The 16,188-nt window shown below is 42.2% G+C and overlaps 1 protein-coding gene across 1 annotated transcript in view; it reads left to right on the plus strand.

Moving 5' to 3' along the window:
- Nucleotides 1-378: 378 nt before the first annotated feature.
- LOC111572332 (neurocan core protein) overlaps nucleotides 379-16,188 on the plus strand; it is a 49,639-nt gene continuing 33,829 nt past the window's right edge. Inside the window, exons 1-2 of the mRNA XM_023275972.3 lie at nucleotides 379-759; nucleotides 12,605-12,684. Of these exons, the coding sequence (XP_023131740.1) occupies nucleotides 12,612-12,684 (73 nt within the window). The 5' untranslated portion in view covers nucleotides 379-759; nucleotides 12,605-12,611. The remainder of the gene's footprint in view (nucleotides 760-12,604; nucleotides 12,685-16,188) is intronic.

A 16,188-nucleotide genomic window follows, 5' to 3' on the forward strand; every position in this document is an offset into this window, starting at 1 on the left:
ATTTTCTTTCTTTCATTCTTTCTTTTTTTTCTGGTTGAAATGTGTGTAAAAATGTGCAGAAATGGGGGGTCCATGTGGGGGGTTGAACTGATGGTCAGACTGTAAGCTCGTGGGTAAATTCTAATTTAGTTCACAGACACCGGATCAGCCTTATGTAGGAATCGGATTATGGTCATATAAAGTGCACCCCTCCTCCCCCCTTTTCACCCCTCTACTCTCCCCTCCCACTCTCGTTTTCTCCCCCACCTCCTCACTTTGAATGGGGGGCGCTGGAGCCGTCTGCCTGTCACCGCTTGCCTCTTTGTTCAAACGGATCTCGCTTCTTCTCCCCCTCGGCGTTTGCTGCTGGTGAGGAGGGGGGACGAAGGAAGCACCTTGCTCTCTCTCTCTCTCTCTCTCTCTCTCTCTCTCTCTCTCCGTGCGCATCTATTCCAAACTGACAGCGTCTGACGGGATGACCGGCGCGTATAGGGCTGCTGCTGCTCACTGAGGACAGGATAATGTTGAGGAGGGAGTGAGAAAAGTCCAGCACCTGGAGCGCTCGGTTACGCACTCATCCTCCTCCTCCTCCTCCCCCCCCACCACCACCTCTCGCTTCTCTTCTGCCTCTGCAAAGTGCTGTTTCACCCCTTGTTTCCGTCGTTTTTGCCGTCTCTGCACCCTCCGGGAAGCTTTGGAGAGCTCCACCTGCACCGAGGCGCACCGCTTACATTCCGGAGGATTGCACCATTAAGACGCGTCTTTGGTTTGTAGGACACGGTAAGAGTGAAACGCCAGAACATGCCTTTAATCGCATGCGTGCTTTATGAGATCAGTCAATTGGTCAGTGTGTCACATCTCAAGGCGCCTCAGACCGCTCAGATGAAGTGCTTTAATTTCTTGGTTGCCTTCAGGGGGAAGAAAACGCACTTTTGGAGCATCTGGTGCGAAAACACCGGGGAGTTAATTCTGATCGTTTTAGAGTGCTTCTCGCATATCTAATGAAATGCAAGTGTAATAAGTATTTCTTCCTGTCTACCAATCAATGCCTTCCCCTCCGCACCATCTCCAGCCCCCGAGACGCGCACAAATCGCACCCGTTTGGGATATCTTTAATTATTTACAGGTCAAAGCTTTTAATATTGGTCTATATTTACGAGCCATGTAGGTTCATGCATAAATCATCATCCCACCAAGTAGCCTTGTTAGTGTGCCCTTTACATGGTTTCATGATCTCCAGAGATCTTGTTCTTCATGTGAGGAAAGCTTGAATCTTCCACAAATGTTCCTTCCCTGGTGACTAAAGGAATCAGAGGTGAGGATGCCTTCTGTTGGGTGATGTAATTGTGGAAACAGATCTGAACACTTGAACAGGTGTTTGTGAAGTCTATTATGTAAATCAGAGCCTTTTTTCCCCTCAGCAAACAACATGTGTTGAATATCTGCCAGGATCAGACCTTATTTTGGTCCACCTCCAGTGCTGTCACCTGGACATGACATCAAAGATACTCTATAGAAACTGGATTGCTGCTGATTGCTGCTGGCTGCTTCACACTGTTTCATCTTCACATTGTAGCACTGTGCTCTATCTTGCAAACCAACTTTAGTCCAGAGGGAAAATGATCGAAAAGTGAGCGGAAGAAGGGGAAAAGATTGATTGCCTGGTGCCAAGCTGCTCTTCTAGAGTCTTATATTGATGCTCTGTAAACAAACACTGGCATGTACAAATCGCAGAGAATGAGGAGAACAGTTTGGGTCACCTTGACAAATGAGCTGTATTGTCTGAGAATATGAGAGCCCCTGCAGCCCAGTGAAGCCCTTTCTGTTTCCATTCACCACTTCAGTCTGAAGGAGTCCAAGTCCTTTTCTTCTTCGGCCTTGTTAGTGTGCCCACCACCAGCTGTGTGTCAGTGCCATAAAGCAGGATGAGGTTAACTAGGCAACGCGGCGCTATAGAGGAGCTCCAGCTCAGGAAATGTATGTTTGTGAGAGGTAGCAGAAGAGGCAGAGAGGTAGCGCCTGTGGGATGAGATGAGATGAGATGAGAGTAGTGAGGAACGAGGCAAAGAGACCCAGCTGAAAGTTTACAGCATGCATTTTTCATTCTGTCTGGATGTGCATGAGTGTATGCGTGTGTCTGAGCAGAAGGTTTCGAATCTGCTGACATCCATGTGCAAGCCACAGTTGCGTGTGTGTTTGTTTGTGCATGCGTGTATGTAGATGAGTGCACTCATACGAGCAGAGGGATCAGAGAGCGGCGTTGTGGGGAAGAGAAGGGTCTGATTCTAAAATAGAGTACGAGCTCGGTTCAGCTGCCTCGCTGTCTGTTGCTGCACACTTTGCACTCATTCAGCCTCAGTGTTGTTTGTCACGTCTGGCTCGGAGCCGTCTGCAATTCGAGGAGTCATTTTGCATCAGTGGATGAGGGGGAAAGGGTCATGTGAGATGCTTTTAGATGGAGGCGATGCTGTAGAGACCATACATGATGAGTAATCACCGATTTTAGATCATTGGTGACGCTAAAATGCAAAAATCCTCGCCTGGTTCCAGCTTTTTAAGTGTGAGGATTAGCTGTTTTTCTGTCTTGCATGGATGTAATCTGAATATTTCTAGGTTTTATTGGATAAAACAAGCAATCTGATTAAGCTTTTCACTGTTTCCCAGCTTTTTATACACAGAGCCATACCAGTCAAATGAGAAAAGCATCAACAGAGTATTGATAAAAGATTTGAGCTGAAACAATTAGCTTTTTTTTAATCAGTGTACAATTGAATGTCTGGGTCATTTTGAGCAGAAGGAAGTAGTTGCTTTTCAAAATTTAATGATGAAAGATAATCATTAGCAAACTAATTAAACCAGACAGTTCAACCATGCTGCTCTCAGCTGCACAGTTTGCTTATATGAATGCATCTCTACAGCCTTGCTGATGGCGTATTTTCAGTAGGAGCCAAAGGTAATTCTCAGTCAGGGTTTGATATTATTCTCTATGGTAAGAAAGTGCCCACTCTAATATGTCACTTAGGTGATTATGGGTTCTATTCCCCCCTAATACAGTGTTAATAGCTAACAGAATGGGGCTATATAAATGCAAATGAGTACCAGCCCTCGTTTACAGCAGCCAAGGTATGATCAAAATAAGCTTCACCTCTAAAGGAGCCACGGGCTTGTTGCTTTATGATTATGTTTCCCTCAGAACGTGTTTCATTTAAAATCAGAGTGTGATTGTGCGATGCAGCAAATGTATGAGACTTCTTTGTTTTGTTTTGGCTGCAATTCACAAACAGCAGATGCAACTGTGAGCTACACTGTGAGCTGAAGTGGAAATTTTATGATCTCTTTGAACTTTCTGGTTCATTTGCAGCCAGAAGGGGAGTAGGTTTTGGACTAACAATGACCTCACAGTGACTGGAGTGAAAACTGCCCACGCCTTCAGCACTGGACAGCTCCCAAATCACAGAGTCCGCTGAGCCAACAACAAACATTTGTGAAATAGGAGGAGAGCGGTGAACAGTTTGTGTTTTGAGTTGCTGGATGGAATGGATGGGGACTTGATGCTGAACTCTGCCTCCCTCTCCGTGGAATATGGAAAACCTCTTGCGGAGTGCTGCCAAAACCCAAAGGGGATTGGACAAACCGATCCATCAATCAACTTCAGTCTTTAGCCTGGGAGGGACTAAAGCAGCCCACCAGGCCAATCGTTACAAGCGTAGATGAGACCACAGCTGAACAGCTCACCCACACAAAGAGAAAGGTCCCTCTCTTTGTCTTTGGCCGGGGGCTCTCCTCGAAGGTCTGGTGGAAGACAAATGTTTGGCTTTACAGTTGGAGTAGCACAGAGGAATCTCTTTAAGGCAGCACCAAAGTTTAATCAGCCTCTGCAGCACAGAGATTAGAATAATTAGCTACTTTCTCCATGCTCACTGGTTGTTGCACTTATGTTAGTTTTTGATATGTAATGCCATCGTGTTTGAAATATCTCCGTTCAGCAAATCTTCCCTGTTATTGTTAAGTGCTGATGTGAGAATGAGCTGATAGCTCCTGACTCTCCGGGTATTTGGCACTGGTGATAAACACTTGAAGGACAGAGCTCTTTTTTTTTTTCTTCTTTCCTCGCCTCGTTGATATTCCACAGACTCAGCACATCGTTAAAGACAAGGAATTCTTGGATGAAGTCCCACCAGCGTGTCTATGTTTGTGCCTTTTATTCCATTTTATTTCACAGCTACTTGCTTTTCTGGCCGCCTTTTCGCTGGGGATAAAAAAACTTGGTCTCACTGTGGCCTGTTTATGGTGGCTGTGACGATGCAAGACATGCAGTGTGGATGTGTGTGTGTGTGTGTGTGTGTGTGTGTGTGTGTGTGTGTGTGTGTGTGTGTGTGTGTGTGTGTGTGTGTGTGTGTGTGTGTGTGTGTGTGTGTGGGTGTGTGTGTGTGTGTGTGTGTGTGTGTGTGTGTGTGTGTGTGTGTGTGTGTGTGTGTGTGTGTGTGTGTGTGTGTGTGTGTGTGTGTGGGTGTGTGTGGGTGTGTGTAGTGTTTATACACTCAGGATGATAGCTGTGTCTCTTGCACCTGATCCTCTATTGGCTTTGTTACCAAAAGCAAACCTCAGAACTTTCACCTTTGGCCTCTGCTGTCTTTCAGACACAGCTGGTGTAGTGGCCACTTAGACAGCATGCTAACAACCCTCTAGCTGTTTATTTTGACCTCTGACCCCTCAATCATTACTTCAACAGACCTTTTTTTTTGCACAGCATTGAAACTTCATCATTTCAAATTCATTCAAATATGCTGCTATAACATTTTCTACAGTGGATCAAGTGATAGTAGAACTAATGTGGAAGATTTTTAGCCTATTTTAGATCAGGTTTGTGGTTTTGTGGCTGCAGCTTCATTGTTAGGTTCGCTATTACTGCTCTTCTTTTGTTATTTTCTCCATGCAACTACCTTTAGCAACTAGCTGGCAGTGCAGTAGAGCATTTGCTAAAGAACCAATGCACTTATCTGAAGAGTAAGTTGACAGGAAAACAGAGCTAAAACAAGAGTACATATTGGACTTATATCAATCAAAAACATGACTCCTGTAGTGCTGGTTTCATTTCTATTTTTGTGCATGCCAGCCAGCTGGCTAGCTGTATATATAGCACAGTTAGCAACTATAAAAAAAAAAACTGTATCCACTTTTTTTTCCATTTTCGTGTTCATTGAGACATGAAAAAGCATTCCATTATTGCACATTTCTGCAGGGGAAGAAAAATGATTTTAAAAAATGCACAAAATGCTAGTTGAAGCCAAAAAAAAGTTTTAATGATTAAGATATAATAAGGTAGAACTGTGCAAAAGTACATTAACGTTGGAGGCATATCTCTTAAAAAGTTAGAATTAAATAACTTTTACTCATAATCTCAGAATTTTTACATACTATGAGTAATTCTTTACAGTCTGTGTTAAACCTTTATCTATTTTTTTTCACTTTTCCTTGTAGAAATAGCCCACCTGAGGTCCACCACTTGACTCCAAGTACTAATTCTAACTCCCTACTTACAGACTTCATTATATTTACACAAAACAGACTGACGAACAAAAACAGCTTGCTTTTTCTAAGACTTAAAATGAAAACATTTTTCCTCTTCCAGAAACGAGGTCCACTGGTTAGAAATCGATTGAGGTTGGTGTGATTTGATCCTTTTTGATGCGTTACAGAAATGAGCAGTGATTGATTCCACTGAGGCCTCCGTACGGTACTCCCCTGGTTTTCTATTTCCTTTGAAAGCTATGGGTCAATATTCCCTCCTCACGCAGTTATGGGCACACTTATAAATAATGCGTCTCCCTCATATGTTAATCAAATGCATTTAAATTGATTTTTGCACTGAATCTCACATAGTCAAACCTACACCTTTTGCACAAGACACACACACACACACACACACACACACACACACACACACACACACACACACACACACACACACACACCACCGGCGGTGCTAGGAAGAGGCTGAGAATGAAGAGGTGGAGAGAGAAAATGAGCATATCTGAGATCATCTGCTGCAGGTCTGTTGAGTGCAGCTCCGCAGCAGCTTAATAGCACTACAGGAAGGCAGGAAACAGATGGATGTTATAAGAGCTGTCAATCTCTCTCAGGTATGCATGAATCATTGGTGATACATGCATTAAACATCACATCAATATACTTCCTTTTGGGCACCCACTCCGTATTTTCTCACTGAATAATAAACCAAAAAGTTGATACTACCTATAACCTACTTGAAACTATTACAAATTCCAGGTTGTGACCTGTAGAGCTGCTCCACTCCGTCTGTTCCTCACTGGACCTGTCTGTCAAGGATCCCTCAGATTGATCTAAATTGCCTCCTTTCCACGGTTTGCTGCGCTCACATCTAGCCAAATTTTTAACTTGGCCTCTCCTGAGCATGTTATCGAGCTTTAAATAACCCCTGTCCCCGTGCCCAGCGAGATCAATGGTGTCAGTGTGAGAGGATGGAGTGTGTAATCTTGAATCGGATGGACCAGCAGCTTTCCAGAGTCCTCGCTCCATCCGAAACCCGGGCCAGAACTGCATGAGTCATTAGCTGCTTTGAGTGTGATTAGTCACCGCACAGACACGCTCAACACAAAGGCTATCTGTGTGTTCGTCTGCAGGAAGCGAATATCTGATTCAGCTCAGTTTACTTTCCATCTGCCGTGTCCTGGTCTTTTTTTCAGTTTTTCTTGAGCAATTAATGGTGCTGCGGTTTAATGCCAGTTTTATGGCACCAAATCACCACTGTAACCTTCTCTCAATGTTTTTTAATTCATAAAAGCTGCTTCTGTGAACAGATATTTAAATTTCAGCCTCACATTTATTCAGCACGGACTGGCTGCAGCCTTTTTTTCCCCCACAAACAACAAATTAAGGAGACTTACAGAGCAGCTTTTCTGTACAGCTTTCATCATGGCAGTGTGTTACTGTCACAATTTTGATCATGTGACCTTCCTTTCATTCCTCTTCCTTCATCTTCTTCCCTCTCACCACTTTGTCTGTCACTTATCTGGAGCTGTTATTCTGCTGTTCACGCCGCTGCTCGCTGAAGGTAATAGTTTTGTGAGATATGATTAAAGAAGACTGAAAGGAGCAGAATCACCTTTTCTTGTCAGGTCCCTGTAGCAGATACAAGACACACAGTTTGACTCTTATTCTGTAGAACTGGTTCTGTTTCTGTCCTGTAGCAATTTTTATTCTGCATTGCATGTGTAGACACTGATTCTGCTGTTCCTCTTGTCATCATGGTGTTTCCGACGATGTGTTTAAAGAGCTCCCTGTAAAAACTGCAGTATTAGCTGTCGGATTTTACTTCCATCAGAAATTAATTCCTCCAAAGAACAAGAAAATCTCCCAATGTTCTGCCATCACAAAGGCAAAAAAAGAGTTTCTTTATGATAAAAAGGAAAACACAATGCATAAAGAAGATCTCAAAAGCTGCATTTTCCAAAACCACAAACACAAGAGTAACGCTGTAATATTAGATTAAACATTGTATTCTTTACAAGCTGCAAATGTTAAGAATCTCAGCTAGTCGTCTTTGGTGGTGGTGACAGAACTTCACTTTCAGAGCACATAATTAGCAAACTGCATTATTTTGCTGAGTTTTAAAACAACTGTGTTCAGGACTAACTCATCCACTATGCAGAAAGAAAGATGTTAAGAAAGTAAACATTAAAAACTGTGCTCTGGTTTGTATTTATTTTACCACAGTTGACACTGCTCCAGCTATGGTCTTATTCCCTGTTATAGTGTAAAGGTTCCCAAATCTATCAGCTATGCATCATCCAAGTGAAACAGTAAAACCATATTAAAAATACATTTGATCTCAGTGTTGCTTGTCCACGTTTTAATATGTTATTTTATCCAAAAACATCTCATTTTAATTTAACTAATAGGATGCAGACTTTTTGTGAGAGACATCTTGTGTATCATGATAAATGATGGTCTTTAGCATAATAGATGTGTAATATAGCCTTAAAATGCACATTTGGGACTCTTGTAGTTTGAAATGAGTGGGCTGGAAATATGAAAAAGTCATCTGGAGACACAGTTTCACCCAAATCATGGTGTTAATTGTCTAACTATCAGCGACATAAACTGATAAAAAAAAAAAAGACTTTTGTTGTTTCAACCACAAAAATCAACAACTGAAGGAGTTTGCATTCAGATACTTCTGTCTGAAATGCACTGTTTCACAAATTACAGAGATTTTAGAGTTAAAACTGAACCGTAAGTGTCCATGTGTACAGTAAATGGCACGCTGGAATGTAAAGCTGGACTAGAAGAGCAACAGTAAATTAAACATGAAGGTTGTTTGTTGTCTTGCAGAATATAAAAAGGTCAACAACTGAGAGTTCGTGTGCGCAAATGCAGAAAATGAGATACGTTGTGTGTAGGGATTTGATGAGGAGCTTTATTGTAGCTGCATCATTACAGCAGTGTGTGTGTGTGTGTGTGTGTGTGTGTGTGTGTGTGTGTGTGTGTGTGTGTGTGTGTGTGTGTGTGTGTGTGTGTGTGTGAGAGTGAGACAAATCAACATGGGACCCAGCATGGCCTCATTCGCTCGCCCTTTGTGACCGTACACACGTGTGTGTAGCATGACGGAGGCATAAAGCTGTCATGTTGTGCACACGAATGTGATTTATCTCGTCCACAGCAGCAGCTGACATGAGGTCTTCCAGGCTCTTCAAGCTTTATTTTTTCCGAGATATTTTCCCACCAACCGCAGACCTGAAGGAGATTTGGGTCGAGGGGCCCATCTTGCCTGCGTCATGATGATCATGAGGCCAGTTTCTCTCCTGCTTCAACAGATTGACAGCTTAGTGCCGAGCCTCGCAGGTCTGCCAGCCTCGTCTGTTAGCTCTCTTTGGATCTCTGTCACTCCGCTCGCTGGCTCTTACAATGAGCCGAGAATACGTCCTATTCAGGCAACATCGTGAAAATGTGTCAGATGGACGTCCACATTGAAGTCCACTGAAGCATTTTAGAGACTTCTGGCTCTTTTCTCCTCAAGACACAACTGTGCCTGTGAAAGTGAAGAGGGGCGGTTTAGAGGGAGGCGTTCACAACATCTGATGTCTCGTCCTCAACAAAAGGTGCTGCTGGTTAGTATGCTGCTGGTGTGATCGGATGACCAGTGCACTGTATGTCGTAAATCCCCTCTGGTAAAAGTTTGAATGGCTGCTGTCTTTAGACGTACACTGTTGTATGTTGTATAGCATCCATAGAGATTGCCCATAGGCTGAACTCTGTATTCTGTTGGTGTGGATGGTGGCTGTTGGGTTGTTGCCAGTCCCAGGCCCTCAGAAACAACACTCCCTAATACTCTCCGTTTCTAAGACTGGGCAAACTCTCCTCGGTGTCATGACCCTCTCCAAGCCTTTAGAAATCTCTTGTCACCCACCCAGCTAGCTCCACCAATGGTTCAGGCCTTCAACACGCAAAGAGTCCAATAGCTCGACCCCAATCTGTCACAGCCCATCACAAGGTCCTAGCCCACCTTTGGAGATGGGATGCCTCACAGTGTGTGGCACAGCATGGTCTTACACACACCAGAATCCTCTTTTCAAGACTGAAATCATTGCCCACTATCAAAAATTGCACCACAAATTATCATATGTGACAGTGTAGTTTGGTAGGTGTCACTGTGAGCCTTTACCCTCTGAGAGGAATGTTTTTCTTCGACTCACACGCTCCAGTTTTTTATCGCTGAAGGTTTTACTGAGCTTTCACATAATCAGGAAAGAGAGCGACCATTATTCCTGTAGTTTATAAAGGCTTGAACCGGTGTTGCATAATCGTCTTTCTAAGCATAAGGGATGCTGTTGGCATGAGAGGCTGTTACCTTGGTGAATGTAAAAAGGTCTTTTGCTTTCTTGGATAAATTGTTTACTTTATGTAACTGGAGGCTAAACAGCACAAACATGAGGGACGAATGTCTGCTCCAACTGAACTTTTGGATTAAATTCTTCACACTCTGTGAGCGTTAGTAAAGCCTGCATAGTCATGGTGGCATGAAGAACCAATTTTGTCCACAAGTAAATGAATAATTTAGAGACACTTGTGTTGCTTAATTCCTCCCTAAAGTCAGCATCATGAGACAGAGCTGTGTTTTCTTCAAACTGCATACTCTATTCTTCATCTCAGTTTAATACCAGTATGAGGCAATAAAGCTCCGTCTCAGGCATCTCTCCATTGAGCTGAGAAGCTTTGGGCCTCGAGCCAAATCCTCTGGCAAAGTCAGCAGCTCAGCTCTGATGTGTGGAAGCATTTCTTCAATGTTGTTGCTGTAGGAATGCACAAAAATCAACATTTACACTGCAGCATAATTAAAGTTAACCCAATCTTATAGGTACTTTTGCAGTGGTTGTCATAAGTTATCATCATTAGATTTATTGCTCACTGTGTCTGGGACAAGATCCAGTCAGACCTAGAAAGTCTAATGGCCTATTTCCATCAGGTACAAGATCAGTGCTGCATACAGATATTTGTGTGGGTTAAAAAATGTAAGTTGCTGGGGACTGAAGCTCCTGCTAAATGAACATAATACATCCAGCAGTGCCTCCTTCCATCTCCAGGAGTGAAGGGGTTCAGAGGCCATCTTGTTTCATTGAGTGTCAACAATTTACAGCTTTTCACACACACAATACTGCACCTGGAAAACAGCGAACACAAACTGCACTGAATCATGTTTGTGTCGCAGTCTTGTTTATTTGTCTTGACATTATAACACCAATAAATAAAACGGATCACCGTTTGCTGGAAGTGGCTTTTCGATGATTCAGTGTTTCAGGCTATTTCAGGGCTTAGGGTGATATTTTTATAGGTGTTGTCTGGCAGTAACGAGGAGGCTGTAACAATAATAGATGAGGAACTTTTCCATTCAAAACCCTTGTGAAGGTCAGTGTTAGTTTTTGTGTCAGTGAGACCTGAGATGCGGCTCCTTAAGCAGTTGTGGCAGCTTCACAGATGCCGGATCCCACAACACGTGAAAGCTGCTTTCATGGTCGACAGCCCACCCAGAGGAGCGGCATGTGTTGGAGTCTATGTGAACAGGGCATTTAAGATTGGAGAAGAACACTTCTAACAACACATTGAGTTTCCACTGGGTGGAGAGGGCTCTGAATTTTTAGCTCTTCATCACGGAGCAACACAGCTTGGATTTTGTCGCAGCAGATATTGATTAGAGTTGGTCTAATTAGCTTTGAAAAGGTTTGATGAACCAAACAGCTGTGGGTTTGTTCAGGCGCACAGAGGAACAAGCAGCCCTTCGTCTGTTCAAACAGGAAAATCACCAAATGTTTCACCTGACACAAAAATGGATGGTATCGATAAATGGCTTTTATCCAAAGCACTTTTTAGTTTGTCTCTCAGTTCTCTCATTACACCCACACTCATTCACACCAATGGCAGCGAGCTAACATGCAACAAAAGTTAGCACCCGGGGGAAATTTGGGGTTAAGTGCATCTAAACTTCAAGAGTTTCAAGTTATTAGACTGCGTAAAATGAGATCTATTCCCATAATATTTACTGTAAGCTTCTGCACATATAGTAGGTTTAATAATAGGGATTGTATTGGGAGGTTTTAGCAGCCTTGCAGCTATTTACCATATATTGTATCAAGGAAACAGACAAGAACAGCAGTTTACCCAAAGTGCTTTCAAGAAGAGAAATAAAATTGGTGTTGGAAATGTACTTACCAAGTTCAAACGTTAAGATTAAGACCCTGAAGTGGTATTTATGTTGTGAATTTACCTGAGAATATTAAAAATCAGGGTTAAACCATACAAAATTATATAATATGTTAATTTCCCCGACTAAATTCAACAGTAAGGTCGACAGTATTATTAAATATGTAGATTTTCCTGACTACTTTAAGACTAAAGTTAAGATCCTACAAAAACTATTAATTTTTCTACAAACAAGCATGTTTGTGACAGTGGAAAGACGTTCAGCAGAACCAGGCTCAGGGAGGGCGGCTCTCTGCTTCCACTGGTTGGGTTGAAGAACAGAGGAGAGACAAAAGAATAAAAGAGACAGACAACAAACAAGAGAATGTAAACATTTGAAATACCTGCAGTGAGGTACAGGGACAGAGAAAAGCTACACCAAACTAAAGAAGAGAGAAGACACAAAGTTAATAACATGGAATAATGTCGGTGAATGCATAAAGGAAGTGATCATGATGAGCACAAATTCACATATTTGGGTCACCTAATTCATTTCTGTACACAAACAAAATGCGTCAGTATCTTCCAGGGGCATGTCAGTGCTTCGGGTGTCAACACTGGATATGGATGTATGAACAAATCTGTCATCTTGGCATGCAAGTGTGGCTGAAAAAATATTTCATGTTGATGAATTCTTCTTCTAAGATGAAGACACTAATAAATGTCAAATATCTGTAACTCATCTGTAATATGCACACATTTACAGCACATAAAAAATGTCTGCAAGTGCCTTGACACCGTGCATAAAACCTAAATGTCAGAATGTATTTGAGCATGTACAGCTTTATTTAATGTACATTTTACCATTATTCCTAGTCTGTGATTCACTCTTCTGTTTTCTTCTCTGCAGGTCGAGGATGGAGCTCATTCTGTGTGCAGCTGGGCGGCAGATCCTCTTTGCTCTGATGCTGCTGCTCTCTTTAGGCTTGGGTGAGTTCTCCGTCTCCTTCCTGCTCCCTTTATTTTCTTCAGCGGCTTCATCTCCAGCTGCTGCAGGAATTAATCAGCAGTTCTGGATGTACGGAACTAACAATCAGTAGTAACAGATGATGCCAGCGCACAAGTGGACAGGACAGGTACAGGATAAGAAGAGCGGGCAGAAAATAAATGAGAGGAAGAATGGCAGAAAGGAATAAAAGGAGGAGGAATAGCTGGAGCAGAATACAAAGCAACCACATTAATTTTTCCAAAGGCATAAAAAGACAAGACGGGTCTGCACAAATTTGAGTGTTGTAAGTGAAAGCTGACATGCTGAGGATGTTTGCAGACATGCTCGGTGGGACTGAGCTGGAACACCTCCAAACACATTTATGCAAGTTTAGTCGACCATCTGTTCCATTACAACTAGGCATAAAATTCACAATTACGGAACAAAAGACAAAACATCTCAGAGCTGCAGGTCTCTGTTGGATAGTATCGCAGGTCTGAGGTCCCACATGCAGCCTGCTGACTGCCTGTAGTAAAGATAAGTTCCTCTCCTTAATTGCTTTTACTGCGATTGGCATGCGTGATGGTGGCTGGATTTTCATTAAAATGAGAGAGTCTGCATCTAACGATTTCAAAATTAAAACATTACCTTGCTAGACATTGTGCTCTGACAGCATAAAATTCTTGCTCCGCATTCAATCATGTTGTGTCTGTTTTTGTTGCACGATGCAGAATCCCAGACTAAACCAAAGCATCTCTTTCACTCCTCCAATAAAAAAAAAAAAGAAAAAAACTGGATTTCTCCCAAATTGACAACATTTTATCGTCTGAGTCGGTAATTTCCAATTTCATCACCACAAAGCTGCCCTCGAGCACACAGCAAAATGCTACGAGATATCAAAATGCGGCATACGGGTAGTGAAGTTTATAGGACGAGTTGATGACAACAGACAGATGGCAAACAGTGTGCAGGTTTATATTAAATACTGAATAATCATGTAACTTATTTGTGATGTTCTGTGGTTCACAACACAGTCAGCCTGCTAATAACAGCAAGTGGAGTTTAACGAACCTGTCTGTAGGAACAAATTAACCTAGACAACTCTGTGGAGGATCCACATCATCACAGGACATTTCCTGACTATCAGAGTTGATGAAAATCACCTGAATGTGTCAATAAATCTTTGTTTGTTGCACAATGTTTTGAGGGAAACAGATTGCTGCAAGACATGCAGTAGTTGTGGCAGTTGGAGGAGCCTCTGAGATGTGATCATGTTATCACCTCGATGATGTACAGGTTTGTTTTTAAAGGAATAGTTCCACATTTTGTGAAATGTCTTTATTTGTTCACGTGTCTGTGCAGTAAATGTGAAGCTGCTGGTTAGCTTAGCTTGGCTTTGTATGGAGGGTTGAAACAAGGCACTGCAGGAAGTAACTGCTTCCAGATTTATAGTGTTAATTAATGAGCTTGAGAGGTGCTGGTAGTCACACTTTGTTACCTTTAGACAAAGCAACGCATGCTGCTTCCCTTAGTCTCCAGGTTTCATGCTAAGTTTAGAAAACTGACTGCTGGATATGAAGGAGATCCTGTAGCAGCTGGTGAAATATATTTCTACATATGGTTAATTTATCATATCCCAGTATGATATACATCTGTCAGCCACAACATTAAAACCACTCGCCTAATAATGTGCCATGAAAACAGCTTTGACATGTCGGGACGTAGACAAGGAACCTCTGAAAGTGTCCTGTGGGGTTTGGCTTGTGGGTTGCAGGATGAGGCCTCCATGGATCAGGCTTCTGCTGTATTTGCCATTTAGGAAGTTTGGAGGCCGATTACTGCTTTGAGGTCTTTATCATGTTCCTTGTGTCATTCCTGAGCAGTTTTTACAGTGTGCCGGGATGCATTGTCCTACTCGGGGCGATGCCTGGTGCTTAGACGTGATGCTGCAATGGGGTTGTGTGCTTAGTTACGTGTTTAGTTGGGTGGTACGTCTCAAAGTAGCATCTGCATGAATGCCTGGTGTCATTGTGACAACATGATCAGTGCTCTTCTGTTCACCTGGTTTTAATGTTGTGGCTGATCAGTGTATGTGCCTGTTAGCTGTTTCAATGAATGCTCAAATGCTGTGTAAACAATATCAAGCAACATTTGTCCATATGAATAATGCACAGCAGTCGGTGATCTGCTGCAACTGTAATATGCTGTGATGAATATTCTTGGGAGTCTGGGATCTAATCCAGCCACATGTGACCCTGAACAGAAGAAGTGGGTGTAGAAATAACTGCAACATGAATATGTAAATACTTTAAATATATTTTGACACTTATTAGCTTTTTCTACAGGTTTAATCTGCATAACAGGTGGGCTAATATTGATTATGTTCCCTCAAGGGAGAAATATTTAGTTTTGTCTTGGATTTTCAACAACTTGACAACTGCTAAAGTTCTAAGAAAGACTGAAAGATGCAGTTAAACCCTCCAGCAGAAGCTTGTTAAAACTCCTTGGGCTAAGATTTAAATCGAGTTAAGATTTCAAAGGTTAAAAGTGGACATTCTCGCTCAGAATTTTAAAAATATACCAGAAGTGCAGCTTCAGTAAAAGGCACACTAACATGCACCTTGAAACCCTGCTTACAGTTTATCAGTAATCTGCACAGCTCAGTGGACTCTGGAGGAGGACTGACAGGAATAAGAGATGGGTGTGTTGGTGACAGAGTATCCTTTCATGTCACTTCTAGCTCTCTGTTTGTCTTTCCAGGCTGTTTTCTTTTGTCCTATCTGTCACTACCATGCTACAGGCTACGCTTGTCATCCAAACGCTCAATTTCCACCATTCAGTTTCTTAGATTAACTATTTTCCTTCATTCCTCTCTCATTCCTGCTCGCTGCCTTGTTCTGGTGCTCTTCCCTCGTATTTGTGATTACATCTGATTTGGGGGAAGGCAGCGGGGGCGTCTTCAGCGCAGAGAGTTGCTCTCAGGGGGTTCAGCTTGTGAAAGCCGTCCAATCTAAATGCAGATGGAAATATCATTCTGGGATTCAGTTCCACCGTGTATACTATCCCAAATAAGGCTTTCTGGGGTTTTTTCACACAAGTTCTCTTGTTACGCTCATGTTAGTTTTCTGCAAATTGCATTGCGGTTGACTAACAGTGGGAGGAGGGAGCAGAAACAGTGTAGTTTCAGTTTAATATGAATTATGAATGAATATGCAGACATTTGTTTTTGACTTCTATCTTTACAAAGTAAATTAAAGTTGACACAAAAAATAATTCTCTCAGGCTCTTTTTCTAGCTGTTTCTGGAGGTTTCAGCTGCATCACTAGTGGATAGAGTATGGCCAGTTTTCACGGTGATGACATGATTGTCTTTAATTGGGTAAATTTGTTAAATTATAATGAAATTAACTTTTATAGTTGGGATAAAAAGTATTTTCTTTTTAAGAAAAACTCATTTCAATCATCTTTGAAATAGAGTATATCTACTAAAATAACAGAATCCTGCTA

This window comes from Amphiprion ocellaris, chromosome 10, assembly GCF_022539595.1.
Source record: "Amphiprion ocellaris isolate individual 3 ecotype Okinawa chromosome 10, ASM2253959v1, whole genome shotgun sequence".
NCBI classification, from domain to species: domain Eukaryota; kingdom Metazoa; phylum Chordata; class Actinopteri; family Pomacentridae; genus Amphiprion; species Amphiprion ocellaris.